This window comes from Nuphar pumila, chromosome 12 (assembly GCF_984573655.1).
Source record: "Nuphar pumila chromosome 12, dmNupPumi1.hap1.1, whole genome shotgun sequence".
In the NCBI taxonomy this organism is placed as follows: domain Eukaryota; kingdom Viridiplantae; phylum Streptophyta; class Magnoliopsida; order Nymphaeales; family Nymphaeaceae; genus Nuphar; species Nuphar pumila.
In genome coordinates this window covers 4,226,680-4,242,139 of record NC_143260.1, presented here as the reverse complement: position 1 = coordinate 4,242,139, position 15,460 = coordinate 4,226,680, and the positions used below count along the sequence as shown (strand labels likewise).

Here is a 15,460-nt window from a genome sequence, read left to right as displayed (position 1 = left end):
GGAGTTCAGGAGCCAGGACATCACCATGTGATTCCCAGACTCCAACTCCTCATACTTGGGATCATCAACACAGGTTTGGTTTTTCTCCCATTAATATATCCCAGTTTCAACTTCCCGCTAAGAAACAAGGTCGCCTTGGACCATGCCAAGTAATTCAAACCATTCAAAGGAATATTTGTGATCCTGATATCTGATTACCTGACTCCACTATGATCCTTTGTTGTATCATTGAATTTGTTGTAGAAGAACATCCCTTAGCATCTCCTCTATCCTCTGATGCCATGAGAACAGACAGATCGATGCTCAAGACCCCAACAGGGTTATTCGTCGAGAGGCTCTGATACCATGTTGAACTTTGCGCAGCAAGTGATAAGTGAGACAACAAAAATAATAAGACAAAGATTAACGTGGTTCAATCATGAAAGGTCTACATCCACAGGCAGAAACAAGGGAGAATTCTATTCAACATAGGGACATAACACGATGATGAACCAAATCGGAGATCATATACAGGCCATAAAAAGGAGAAAATAACTATCAACAGTTTCCATAGTTATCTAGATCAAGAGATGGCAACACAATCCAATAAACATGGAATAAAATGTTTATGAGCTCTGATATTCACGCTTGAATAAGAAAGACACCCTAGTTTCCTCAATCAAGAGATTTCCTTTCAATAGAGCCTTATAATATCTGACTCTTACCCATCCGGACATTGCATATGTTGTTAATAATGTTTGCCAATTTATGCATTGCCTCATGACTGAACACTGGTCAGCTGTGAAGAGAATTCTTTGCTATGTGAATTGCCTTATGCATTGCCTTATATTTGCCTCATGTTTGCCATTCATTATGACATCCTTATTCAACCAAGCAATAGTCTCATTTCTCTGCCTTTTTCGATGTTGATTGAGCCAGATGCCCTGACGATCGCAAATCCACAAGGGGCTATGCGCTCTTTCTTGGTCTGAATATTGTCTAATGGAGCTCCAAAAAGCAACAAATAGTTGCCCGATCAAATTTTGAAGCCTGAGTATATATATGTTGCTATAATTGTCGCCAAACTTATTTGGGTTTAGTTTTTGCTAAAAGAGCTTGGCATTCATCAAGCCTCTCCCGTCCTCTGGTGTAATAATGTTGCTACCATGTATGATGCATTTGAATCATGTTTGAATTAAGCACATCAAATGCATCATACATGATCGCAGCTGAGTCTTTGACTGCAAATTAATCCTTATTCTTAAGAATCTCATTCACCCAACCCAAGACTTGGAATCTTGGACTCGACTTATGGATTGTGCAGGCAAGGCTTATTTGAGTCATAATGGCATATTGACTACTTGGCTCAGTGTTGATCAACTGCATCTCGTCAGTAATTGATTGTCAAGTCTTCCATGGGCAAAGCGATTGACTTGCCATGCAGCTTCCTGTCTGGGGTTCGAGGTTTGGTGAAGAGTTAAACCATATTGATTTAAATTTCAGAAGGCATGCGCATGTAATGTGTTTTTTTCCTTCAGTTTGTGGTCGAGGATAAGGGGCCGTTTCATGGCATAAATATTCAGTTTGAGGTTTCGTGAGGTAAGAGACCTAGGAAAAACCCTCCCATCTTTAATCACACATTGGTAGGTCTCTGGTTGGTAAAAACTTGAGTTCTTTATGCTCAACATGGAATACACCCAACTTTCACCTTAAGCAAAGAACGACCGCTAAACTTATAATGTATCTAATGCAAATCTTATATTTGATATTCAAAAAAGAACCATCAGGGCAAGACATTAATAAGCAACCTTAAAGAGGATGATATTATCTCTGAAAGAAAAATAAAAAACACGAGATTTGGATTCCAAAGGGCAAAGATAAACTATTCAAAATGTTAAAACACTAACGAGCTTTCCTACCCTAAAATGATGACAGATTTTTTCAAAGATTTTTAACCATGAAAATCGTCGTTATAGATTTTTCTCAAAAAAGATCAGAGAAAGTTTGGGATGTCAGCTTTCAAAGAAACTGATTTTGTTAAGATCTAAAAGCAGAGCAGAAAGAAACACCTCCCTGAATAGAACCTGTTCTGCCACATCACCAGCGACAAAACAGGACACAAACTTTTCGAGTGATTTAGACCCAAAAATTATCGTTTTCAAAAAAGATTCACAAAAATAGAATTTAGAAAAATAATTTATCTGTGAGACTAAACAAAAATCACATAATTTTGACACCGGAACACAGAGATAACCTCCCCAAAATATAAACTGTCCAAAAATTTCTATATTAAAACAGAAACAAAACCTTTTCAAAAAAATTTGGGGTAAAAAATATGTAACTTCAAGAAAAACACCTAAAATATGAAATAAAGTTGAGAATCTTATCTTTCTAATGCAAGAAAAAATCGCTATATTTCAAACCCAAAGCGCTGTGATTAAGACTGGTTATTAAGAAAAAAAATACACAGATCAAACGGTAAAAAGGTTTTAGTGATTTGATAGCATTGACATGAATGGTTTGTCACAATATTGACAATCGATACTTCCTTAATCAGATTGATCTCAACAACCTTGAGATCTGCCCCTATACTTGCCTCTTCCTCTTTGCTGTCTTGAATTTTTATTGTTTGGCTGATTTCCATCATACATTTGACATTGGGTAAAATTTGCTAACTATCATTATTGCTGAGTCCGATTTCCTGTGATTCTTGCATTATTAGCATGTCATAAAATTGTTCCAACGTGAGTCATTACCACGAAAGAGCATGCAAATAAAATTGTTCCAACGTGAGAGAGTCATTGCCATGAAAGAGCATGCAAACCACAGAAAACAAAAGAAAGACACCACAAGTTAACGTGGTTCTGTGGGACCACCTAGGTCCACCATATCTCCCAGCACTCTAAAATCACTGCGAGTTACCTACTATGTTTTTATATCATCTTACAAGATAGTGGAGACTTCTTTTCTACATTTTCACAAGTCTTAAAATCGTGTAAACATCAGGATTTCTGTTAGCCTTTTTGTGTACTCTTATTTTCCTTGTAGTTCTTTCTTGTCCCGAATCTCACAGGTAAGTGGTCATATGAATTTCTTGTGGAAACTGTGAAGGCTGGATCACGATTATCTCTACCACATACAACCAAAAGAGGAAAACTGTCCCAGCCAGCCCCTGTTAGAAGCATTGATAACCTGTGTGTGTGTGTGTGTGTGTGCACGCATCTCTAAAATGGATTGCTAATTTATGTCTTGTCAAAACTGTGCTCAATTTTCCATTAAGTAGAATAACAGTAAACAATACATGATGGGCTATAGCTACAATCAAGCACACTTCAATCACTCAGCAAAAGCCTCAATACATTGTTCAAATTTCCATACACAAAAGTGGACATGGTTTGAAACAACCAACCCACAGCTATATATTAAATTTTGCTTTTGATCACAAAAAGGCAAATAAAAAGGATGCCTTGATGTTAGCGAGGCAACTGGATTTCATGAAGCCTCTACAACAACTGCAACATTACCGCCATGACCTCTTGGCAGCTCTAGCAGAGCAGGACTCCTACAGTGCATGACCTGTGGGTACTTACAACATTACAATTACAGAAGACATGCTGGTCACGTCCCTTGAGGTTCTCGGTCCCCAGGCCCAGCAAGCGTAATCTGCCATGAGGTAATTGTATCAAATATACTGAAATGGAAGTAAAAACAGAAAAGTTTATGAAGATCTAAGGTTTGACACTAAGGTCAAATTCCAATCTCACAGAGAACTGCTATTAGGTTTATCAGCAACACAATGTAATACAAATTGAGTAGGCTAGACAGCCAACGTTGAGCAACTCCAGCAAATCACGATCTATTTCAACTACTGCCTCATGCCAAGGGTGTGCCAAAGTCAAATTTCCTGGCAAGAGTAACTACTGAAATCGCTGAGCTGCATTTCCTAACCCATTAAAGACGATGAAATACTTACATTACAATCGAAGGCAAATCGCCTGGCAAGCATGATTGCTGCATTCCTTTCCCGTGCTGACTCAAATGCTAGTGTAAAGAAAAGCCCTTTCTTCACTTGCCAAAACAAAGTCTGAGCTGCAGCATTGCCACCACCTCTAACTCCACATATCTATGAACCATAAAAAGTGGAAATTGGGTAAAGATAATATTATGTTTTTCCTTGTTTGAAAGGCACACACACATTCACGCGCACACACAGAGTTCTCATCAAAATAAAAATCTGCATAACTCAGTCCTAAACTGTCAAAACAGGCACCAAATATAGTGAACCTTTGATGCAGGGATCAATTTGAGATCTTAAACGATCCATGCTATAAACTATGATATATGATATGCTAGTCTAACTTATGCCCTAAACTGTCAAAACAGGCACCAAATATAGTGAAATTTTGATGCAGGGATCAAAGCGGGATCTCAAACAATCCACACTACAAACTATGATCTTCGGTATGCTAGTCAAACTTAAATTACAATTTATTGAAAATCAAAAGAGAGACAAAAAATAAATAACTAGATATATAATTCAAGAGTAGAGCGTAGGTGCTTAATGGGTTTTTCATTTTATTTTTAAATTCTGACCATACAGATGTGCTGCTCTATGTACTTGAATTTATAGGGATCAGCTCTTGAAGTGTTCGATTCCGACACATGGCTGGGTTTTTATAAGGTTCGAAAAATCAACAGCAAAATCTTGGTACATTTTTTAAGCTCTAAATATCAATTTTTTCATCGAACACATGATCCAGGTGTGGATTCTTCGTAAATCGACCATGCCCAACACATTTATGGGGTTGGAACTGCAGAAAAAACACCGGAAGAGCAGAAAAATCCATTAAACACCTACACTCTACTCTATAATTCAATTCAATCTCTCCAAAGTGCTCTCTCCAATCCTCTACTTATAAAGAAAGAACCCTAAAAACACTACCTCTAAATATGGATCATATATAAACACAATATCCAAGTACAATTCCAAATGATCAAAGCACAGAAAATTGAATCCAAAGGATCACCTGATCTGCATCAATTTTGGATATTCAAATGTATTTCTATGTATTACCTGTCAAAATCTGTCTTGGATTGTGTGCACTGCAGCAGTTTGCTTGAAGAAAAAGAAAGAATACAGAAGATGGGAGCCAACTCAAGGGCTGTGTTCTATCTAGGCCATGTCCCTTTCTTTATAATCATTAGCATTATGTGAGCTACTACAAAAATATCCTCTACATGATAAAGAAATACAACATAAACCTTTAATGTACAAAAGACTTAAATGCCCTTATACAAGGACTATTCTAACACACCCTCTCAAACTGTACATGGGTCTGTCATGACCACGAATAGTCGAGGAACAAAAGGACTCTCAGTATGAGAAGCTTAAGGCACTTGCTCAGAAAGAACATGCCTCTTTTAGACTTAAAGAGGATGGGAGTCTCTGGATGCAAGAACTCGGGGTACCTAATGACCTTAAGCTGTGGGAAGAGCTTGTTAAATGCAAATGTATGTATATATATACATACATACGTATTTTTGTACATACATATCCTAGGGGCATTTTAGTCTTTTCATATGTACAAAATCTATATGTATTTTTTCCTTTTTATGTTTTTCTGATTTTATTTTTTTATTGTTGTAATTATTCTCAGCCTTAAGCGCTTATTGGGAATCCCCCAAAGGAGTCGTCAGACTCTACCCAATGGTTACATTTCTAGTTGTTGGGTGGTCCCAACGGCTCTTTTGAGCCTCTTCTTTGTGTATAAATATGGGGTTAGCTCCCATCCATTGCATCACTTATCCAAGGGATTATTTCCCAATAATATCTATTATTTTTACAAGAACAATAACTATGGGAAGAATTGTGTATACGAGGGTAAAGGAGATCGAAGGAGAAGAGGAGGTATTTTATGTCATAATTGTGTTGAACCGGGTCATATTAAACCATTTTGTCTGGAATTCAAGAACAAAGATGAAAAAAAGGTTCTTTAGGTTAGTACTTCACAAGTTAATCAAGACTCTTCAAGCAAGTAGATCTCAAACATGTTTTTTTCTCAACTCGTGGAAGCATTGCAACCTTTTCTTAAAGGACAATCTGTGACCGATGTCGTCGTCTCCTCCTCTTCTCCTCAAGGTATGACTTCTTGGCTTTTAGACTCGGGTGCATCATTTCATATGACATATGATAAATATATACTTTTCAATTACAGTAATTCTACTAGTAAAAGAAATGTTTTCAATGTCAATGGAACCTCTCTTGGAACTAGTAGAATTGAAAATTTTGAAAAATGTCCTCGCTTTAGTATTCCTCAAATAAGATTTGTTCCAAATCCTTCAAGGGAGGATATACTTATTATGCTATCTTTGTAGATGATTACTCCCGCTATACATGGATATATTTTCTCAAACATAAATATGAAGTATTTGAGAATTTTAAAATTTTTCACTAGTAACAGACCTTTTGAAAACCAATATATCTATCTTTTGTTCTGATTCAATGGGTGAATACATGTCGAATGATTTTCAATAATATTTAAGAGAAAATGAGATACTTCATCAAAGGTCATGTGCTAATATACCACAGCAAAATAATTTGGCTGAAAGAAAGCATCGACACATAATAGAAACTACTAAAACTCTTCTCATATCTAAACATGTTCTCAAACATTTTTGGGCTGAAACAACTCTTAATGCAGTATACCTTATAAATAAGTTGCCTTTTTCAAAAATTCAAAATCCTTCATTATATGAAAAAATTTATAATGTCTCCCCTGATTATACTAGACAAGGGTCCTTTGAGTGTAGATGTGTAGTACTCACCCACAAGAATGATAAATTATCTCCTAAAGTGATCTCATGTATATTCTTAGAATTCGGAGAAAGCCAAAAAGGGTTTAGGTGTTATGATACTAAAAGTAATAAGTTATATACTTATAAGAATGTCACATTCTTAGAACAAAAAAATAGTTTTGATACTATCACATCCAAAGATGAAAGTGAATACAAGTTTTTAGAAATATTCCTTGAAAACAATGTTCACCAAAATGAAGACTATAATGAGATAAATAGCTACGAATCTCAATCTAATGAACCTCAAGATCATCCAAATGTCCTTCAATATCAACGAAGAAAAGATAATGAACAACTAAGTGCTTTGAAAAAATATTCAACACAGAAGAAGAAGAAAACACAAGAATTAGACATTCAAAGCGACCAGGAAGAGTCTAAGATAGATTTGTGCCATATGAATCTTTTGTACCTCATTATAGAGCCTGTTTAGCAAAAATTTAAATTTACTCATACTTTGAACCTTCTACATATAATCAAGCAAAGGACTATCCTGAATGATAAAATGCTATGAATGAAGAAATTAGAGCCTTAGAGAAATCCTAAACTTGGGAATTATCTGATATACCAACCAAAATAAAATCAATAGGATGTAGGTGGGTATTTAAAGTCAAAACTAAAAGTAATGGATCTCTAGAGAGAGATAAAGCTAGGTTGGTCGCCTCAAGAATATGGTATTGACTATGATGAAACATTTGCTCCGATAGCACGAATGACTACTGATAGAATTCTCATAGCCATAGAGTATGCTAAGAAGTGGTCAATTTATCAAATGGATGCTAAAAATGCATTTTTATATGGTGATTTAAAAGAAGTATACATGGATCAACCCCTGGATATAATGTTCCTAAAGGAAAAGTTTTGCGCCTTAGAAAAGCTTTGTATGATCTTAAGCAAGCTCCAAGAGCTTGGTATGATCATTTTAGTTATGTTATGCTTAAGCTTGGATATACTTCCTGTTATACTGGCATCGCCTTGTTTGTTAAGAATTTCGTTTTAGGTATTGTTATTTTATTACTTTATGTTGATGATATGATCATTACTAGAGCAGATAAGCAGTTAATAGATCAAGTTAAATTTATTCTTAAGCAAAGTTTTGAAATGACTGACCTTGGTTTTCTCAGATTTTTCTTGGGGATTAAGGTTGCATATTCTTGTTGTCTCAATCCAAATTTGCAACAGAAATTATTGGCACTGTGTGTTCTTCCGGGATCTTTGCTAACCAGATTGGATTGGCTTTGCCAACCAATCTATCTTAGCTGGTTAGCAAAGCCAATCCAGCTAAGATTGACTGGATTGGCTTTGCTAACCAGTCTTGGAGATCTTTTAGTTCAGCTAAGATTGCTGAGCTAAAAGATCTCGATACTAAAACTCAGTCCAAGGAAGACGACATAATCGACGAGATTACTCAAAAGTTTGATGAAGATCCTAAAAAAAAAGAATAAGGAACTGGAATGCGAGAATGAAAATTTTTGCGGAAGAACAGAGTAATGGAAATTCAGGAACACTTTATTGAAAATAGTAGAACATAAAAACTTACAAACAAACTTGATAGGACTATTGAAGGCAGAGAGATGCGCTCGAATGGAGAACTCTGATGCCTTCTCTTATGAGAGCTCGAGGGTTTTTATAGCCCTCGAGATGTACTACCTTGCAGTACTGGTACTGCAATAAAGACAAGGCGTACTACATAGTGTAGTGCGCTTGTAGTACAAAGCATAGTGCGTGTACTGCACTAGCGACAAAAGTACAATATTCGCCTGTGCGAATAATTACAAAACAACAGAAATAAAAAGTAAAGCGCCGACAAGTGCGCTGACACGTCGTACAATGATGCGCAATAATGCGCCGAAAGCAAAAAGCAAAAGATTCGCCACTAAGGCGAATTATTACAAAATGACAAAAGATTCGCCACTAGGCGAATTATTACAAGATGACAAATATTAAAAGTTGATGACGAGTTCTTGGATGGGTCCACTTCTTTAAACCTTTGTATTTTGAATTTCTTCAATGGTTTTGCCTATTGAAACTATGAACTCCTGTAATTTTGCTAAGGCTCGTTGAACCGTGCCTTTGATATCAGCCCAATAATTGTCTTTGGTGGAGGATGAAATACAGATGTGATTTTTCATCCTCTGGATCTCCACTAGGCATTGGAGATCTTTCTCGATCCTTTTGCATACGGCCATTTCTAGGTGGTGTAGATTGTTGCCGAGGGACTCAAATTCTTTGAGTGACATTGCCGTGGTTTTACCATGGAGGTATTCAGGGTGACGTTTTCTTGCAGTTGCCCTGTACCTGCTAACGAGGCTGTCACATGGCTGCACAAGTTGTGCACTTCCTTCTGAAATTTCTGGGATGATGACGACTTTGCTTTCCATTCCTGAGAAAATTGAACAAACAAGTTAATTAAATTTACCTTTTCCTCAGATAATTCATCTTGTTCATTCGTTAGTATAGTTATCATCCTTGATAATGTATCTGCTAATACATTATTTTTCCCATCAATATGCTCAAAAATTATATTGATGCTGAGGCCTGTAATGAAATCCACAAACGCTATCCATCGAACCCTTGATGGTTTGTTAACGTTTGTTTTGTTGAAGAAGCTAATGATGGTCAGTCTGTGCGGATCAGCAGTTCCTTCTGCTCCAAGTAGTATAGCTTGAGGCTCTCCAAGCTATTCATGACTGCATAAATTTCTGCATCAATGGAGGATTTTGGTGGCTCAAATTTGCCACTTGCATATGCACATGGTTTTTCCATTGATCTTGAATCATACTTGTGGGGTTTCCATTTGCAAACTCCTCCCCACCCTTCCATGCATCCATCTGTTTCCAACACCATAAAACATCCTGGTGGTGGAATGGATAGTGGTGGCAGGTTTTTGACCTGCTCCTTGATCTGCCTGACGAGCTTCCAATCTTGCTCGTTCATTCTTTTCTCACATGTAGGGCTTGTTTTGCCATACAGAGGTGACAGAAGTTTTCCCAGATTGGGAATGAAGTTGCGGGCATAGTTGAGGATGCCAAGCCACGATCTTAAACTTGTTTTTGTGATCAGTTTTGCATCCGTCTTCTCAAGAATCTTCTGGATTATGTTGGGTTGGAGATGAATATCTCCTTCCCCGATGATTGCTCCCAGGAATTCAATCTTCTTTTGCCCGATAGTCATTTTGGTTGGGCTGAGAATAAGCCCATGCTGTTGGCACCTGTCTAGTAAGATGCGAAGATGTTTTGCATGTGCATCTTCACTTTGTGAGAACACCAGTATATTGTCAATATAGACAGCAATGAATTCTTCGGTGCCCTTGAAGCAGTTGTTCATTTTCCTTTGAAAAATGGCAGGTGCGTTCTTTAAACCGAATGGCATTACAAGCCATTCAAACAGGCCTTGGGGTACCCAGAAGGCTGTTAAGGAAATTGAATCAGGATCCATCATTACTTGATGGAATCCACTCTTCAAATCAAACTTGGAGTAAATATTACTCTCTGCTACCTTTTTAATAATGGAATTAATACCTGGTAGCGAGTATTGGTCTTTTTCAGTATTATCATTTAGACGCTTGAAATTAAAGACCATTCGCTCTTTTCCCTTCTTTACTGCTCCTGTTTTCGGGTCCTGAGTTGTTCCCGAATGAACTATGATTGCAGTGGTCCTGTGCTTGCTCTGAGATGGACGAATCACCTTGAGTTGTAAAAGAGCAACAACATGTTTCGCAAATGTTTCTTTCATTTGCGATGTTATTTGTTTCAGAGGTCTGTCCTCAATGATGAAATCTGGATTTTTGAGGACTATTTGGCAGGTTACTTTGTTCTTACTCCAATGCCGAAGCGGATCTTCACCGATAAATCCCGCATCTGTTAATTTTTTGATCAAGGGGGAGAACTTTTTCTGAAAGTTCTCCAGAGTAGGACCTGCGGCATACAGGACTGCTTCCTGTAACTGGATGTATTCTAGATCATCCACTTCTTGCACAAACGCTGATATCTGAGCAGTTTGTTGCGTTTGTATGGTGGTTACTCCTTTGTAGAAGGTAATAGTGTCGCCTTCTATCCTTAAAGAACCTTGCATGGCTCTGATAAAGTTGCATCCGATGATCATTTGTATTTCACCTCCTAACTGCATCGGGAATGCATAAATGTATGGAATCTTGAAGTTATTTTCACCAATAATCATCCTTCCATACTTCAGTTTTTTGTTGGCGCTTTGCTTAGAGTTGACGCCCGTAAACTGTACCGTGAAGGTATTATCTTCTAGGGCCGTCGTTGGTATAGACTTTTCATCTATACAACATGTTGTAGCGCCTGTGTCCAGAATAGCTCGGACAAAAAAGCTTGGTGTTCCAGGGATTTCAAAAATCAGGATCCAAGAGAGAGATGAGTGCATGAATTTTGAGACGCTCAATGAAATGAAGTGACACTATTCACTTCTACAATAACCAAGCTTTGATACCATGTAAAAATATCTTCAAAAAGACAATATGCATACAAACACTAATTCTTCACAAGAGATGTGCACAAAGGCACCCAAAGAACACTTGAATAATTATGCACAAAGGCATAAAATAGCACACACATGCACAAAGGCATAAAAAATATATCTTTATATTGAAAAAGTAAAGGAGCTTGAGCTCTCAAGCTTGTGGGAAATACAAAGGGAAGTCCCCTTATTTATAAGCACTAAAGGGTGACCTTGGAGGGGATCCAATGTAGTCGTTGGAGGGGCCCAACGATTACATTGGGCCCCCCAAGGATAGTACAATGATTAAAAAAGAAAAAAGAATAAAAGAAAAGAATAAAGAAGAAAAAGGAAAATAAAAATACAAACATATTCCTATTGGAATATGCGTAAAATGTGAAAAGTCTAAATTACCCTTATCGGGTTTTATAAACTAAGTAAATGATATCTATATCTATATATATATACATAGAGATACGTAAACACATATATATATAGTATATATGTATATGCATCTATATATATACACAATAGGAATACATTTTAACATATGTTTTATCGGGTTTGGATCTGGGTTGGATCCAAATCCAACCCGGGTCTGATTTTATTTTATTTTTTGCCGCACCCCCACACCCATGTTTTTTTAAAGTACCGCACCCGCACCCATGTGACACAGATCATGTTGTACCTACTGATCTTCCTTATTAGATGACAAATTGAACAAAGATTCAAATTGCAGCAGCATAGATCTAAGTTTATCAAACTTGGGTCTTCACGACTGGCTCATAAATACCGCAACAAACATGTTATACTCCAAACCCAAGCCTTTAAGAGTCTGAGTGCAGATGTCTTCATCAGATATTGAACTCCCAATGGCAACCAGATGATCAAAAACATACTTAATTTTGTTCAAGAATTCCAGAGGACTAGAAGTTCCTCTCTACAGGGCACCAAACACAAACTTTAAGTGGTAAACCTTTGGAGTGGAAATCTTCTCAAAGCAATTATGCAATATTTCCCAAAGATCTCATGCCGACACTTTAGTTGAGATATGATACTTCTTGGGAGAGAGTAGTTGTGATAAAAGTAACCACAACCTGATCATTTTTGCACCAGGTGACATAATCAGGATTCTTTAGGGTCTTGGTCTTGGTAGATGTCTCATCCTTACTTTCTTCTTCAACCACAAACATGCATTCCGAAGGCACGGTCTCAAAGACTCAAACCCATCAAGGTGCCCCATCAAATCGTGGTTGCTGATGAAAAGGATGATTTGTTTCTTATAGGTAATAAAATTGGACTCACTTTGTCAGTGACCAACTGACTTAGAAACGAAAAACTTATGATATTAGAGAATGCATGAGAGACGCAGCAGAATAATAATTTTTTTTTAACAAGGACAGGAATGAGAGCAAGAAGAAATGTAGATATATAAAAAGGAAACAAGAATCAAGCAATAAGGGATTCAACTGAATAGAAAAGACAGAAAACTGATTGAAGAATCAGATAGGTCTTCTTTTCTTTTCCTTTTTTTTGGAAGACAATGATAGGGATGACGTTCTGGTGTTACAGCGACCCAGATCTGAATATGAGGGGAACACAATTTGAATGATGGCTTGAATTTAAAGCAGAAGAAGAAAAGCAAGGTATAGAAGAAAGATGCAAGAAATGAAGAAAATAAGAACAGATTTGAGAAGACAAGAAAAAGACTGATATAGAAGCAAAGAAAATGAAAAGGAATCAGTGGCCTTTGGTTCAAGGGAAACAAGAATCTGTCTTGGATTGCATGCACTGCATCTTGCATGAGGAAGAAGAAAGAAAACAGATGGGAGGCAACTCAAGGGTCGTGTTCTCTCTAGGTCAAATTTATATTCATTAGAATTGTGTGAGCTATTATAAAAATACCCTCTACATGATAAACAAACACAACATAAACCTTTAATGTACAAAAGATTTAAATGCCTTTATACAATGACTATTCTAACCTGTCACACGGACTCGGCTAGGGAGGTGCCGCACCCGAGTCGACACGCCCCGACACGGGTGCGGACACGGGTGCGGCTTCGGACTCGGCTTGGACTCGGTCAACGCCGAGTCGGACTCGGTCAACGAGTCAAGGCCGAGTCCGTCCACATTTTGGACTCAGTCAACTTTGACCGAGTCCAAAAATGTCTATTGAAAAAACTAAAAAAACGATTTTTTTATATAAAAAGAGACAGTGCACAGTGCCTGTTTACTGTGCCTGTGCACAGTGCACAGTGTTGTGCACATGCACAGTGCTGTGCACATGCACATTGCTGTGCACATGCACAGTGCTGTGCACATGCACAGTGCGCACAGTGCTGTGCCTGTGCACAGTGCTGTGACTGTGCACAGTGCTGTGACTGTGCACAGTGCTGTGACTGTGCACTTTTTAAATAAAATAAAATATTATCTTTTTAAAAAAAATAAAATAAAATAATATATATATATAGCCGAGTCCCCGTGTCCAAAAATTTTAAAATTGCGCCGCACCCGTGTCGCACCCGCACCCGCACCCGCACCCATGTGACATAGATTCTAACATTATGAGCACGCACCTGTGCACATATAAGACAAAGATGCATGGAGTGTCTGGGAAATTCATGCATCATTCAGAAGGCGCCCACTTTCATGTAAGAGCAACAATCAAGTTTACCCCAAGAAGGATTCTATACTATATCAATAACATAGGAATTACAGAATTCCTTTCCAGTTTAGTTTCATTTCAGATTTTTCAACCTCTCCCATGAGCTACTAGTTTGCCTAACTCTGTGTGCAGTTTCGTAATGTTCTTCACCAATGATCTAAGGTTGGAGCATAGTTCGCATTGAATCTAAAGGGTCTACTGCTGAATATACACTTTTGGCAGCTAATCCTCTTGATAGTACGGTAGTAACATCTAAATGTGCAAATGTTGTAGCAAGAGCAGGATCAGTCGCCCCAAAAGGGTTTGGCGTAGTCGGATGAGACCAAGGCTGCTAGGCAGGTGGTCTATGTTCAAATCTCATGGGTGTCACCCCTTGTGCAAGCCGAAGCATGGAAACTACCTCGGGTAATGGGTAAGCCCACGGAGTTTTACGCTGCCAGGACAGCAACCGTAAGTACGGCAGGCAAAGCCAGAAAGGCTAGTCAAGAATGTTTCTCCACCTTTGCCAAATTGGGATCCTCAAAAAGAATGAAACCATGCATCTTGAGTTTTGAAAAAATACCTGCATTGAAGCAGAATAAGACCCCTTTGCCTTTGTAGTTCTTCCTTTATAAAGTTTTATTCTCATCTTTCCTATATGAAAGACATGAATTGAATGTGAAGACTGTTCATGCCTATTCATCTGGATGATAACAACCTGCAATGAGACACATTAAAATACAATTAAGAAGAGGATGATCTACATAAACCTGTGTGCAATACATACAATTAGTACAATGTGAGCATGTACATGCAGAGAATAAAGCAAATATGTGAAACTCATTATTTTAAGAGCTCAGATTTGAAATATAATTGCTATATGTGGCTCTTTTCTGCCCCTCCATGTATGGCTGTGTGCCACCTACAGTTTCTCAATTGGTTAAGCCACTACTAACACCAGGTTGTAACAGTTAAAATTACTCCAAAAGGGCTTCACAGAAACCATCGAATTATGAGTAACAAATCCTTTCCATTTAAAGCTATTCTATACAATGCCATGTTTGAAATGCATATTCTAAAGGCAGAAAGGATCTATGACTTATTTAAAAAGACCAAGGACAAAATAAAAGATGTCTTGTCATACATTGAATTCTGCTTCAGCTTTTCTTACAAGTGCCTCCACATAGTTTCCCAATCCAGCAGCTGTTACAACAAAAGACCTAACATTTAATGATTATTTCTGAAATGGAACAAGAAGTGCACAATCACAATGCCAACAAAGGGCTACACAAGTGCACAATCACAATATGGTCTCTAATGGACATAATACAATCTCATAAAAGAAATAAAAACGCAAACTTCACAACACAATGTAAAAAATAAATGTTACTTTATATTCTCAACAAATATGCTTCAAAAGCATTCTTAAGCAATTTACAAGGTGCTCTATTTATAGAGCTGAATATGCAGCCAAAAAGGAGAAGGGAGGCAGTCCAACAGTCAGAAATATGACACTTGGGA

The 15,460-nt window shown here is 37.5% G+C and overlaps 1 protein-coding gene across 3 annotated transcripts in view; it reads right to left on the bottom strand.

Annotated features, from left to right (window-relative positions):
• Nucleotides 1-3,220: 3,220 nt before the first annotated feature.
• LOC149819711 (stomatal closure-related actin-binding protein 1-like) overlaps nt 3,221-15,460 on the bottom strand; it is a 37,906-nt gene continuing 25,666 nt past the window's right edge. For 2 of the 3 annotated variants that reach the window (XM_089981705.1, XM_089981707.1), the window contains 4 exons: nt 15,084-15,142; nt 14,523-14,657; nt 3,953-4,102; nt 3,221-3,642 (listed from right to left, as the gene is read on the bottom strand). In XM_089981705.1, coding sequence (XP_089837831.1) covers nt 3,598-3,642; nt 3,953-4,102; nt 14,523-14,657; nt 15,084-15,142 — 389 coding nt within the window. In that variant the 3' untranslated portion in view covers nt 3,221-3,597. Of the gene's footprint in view, nt 3,884-3,952; nt 4,103-14,522; nt 14,658-15,083; nt 15,143-15,460 lie in introns of all 3 variants that reach the window. The other variant, XM_089981706.1, reaches the window with a different exon arrangement.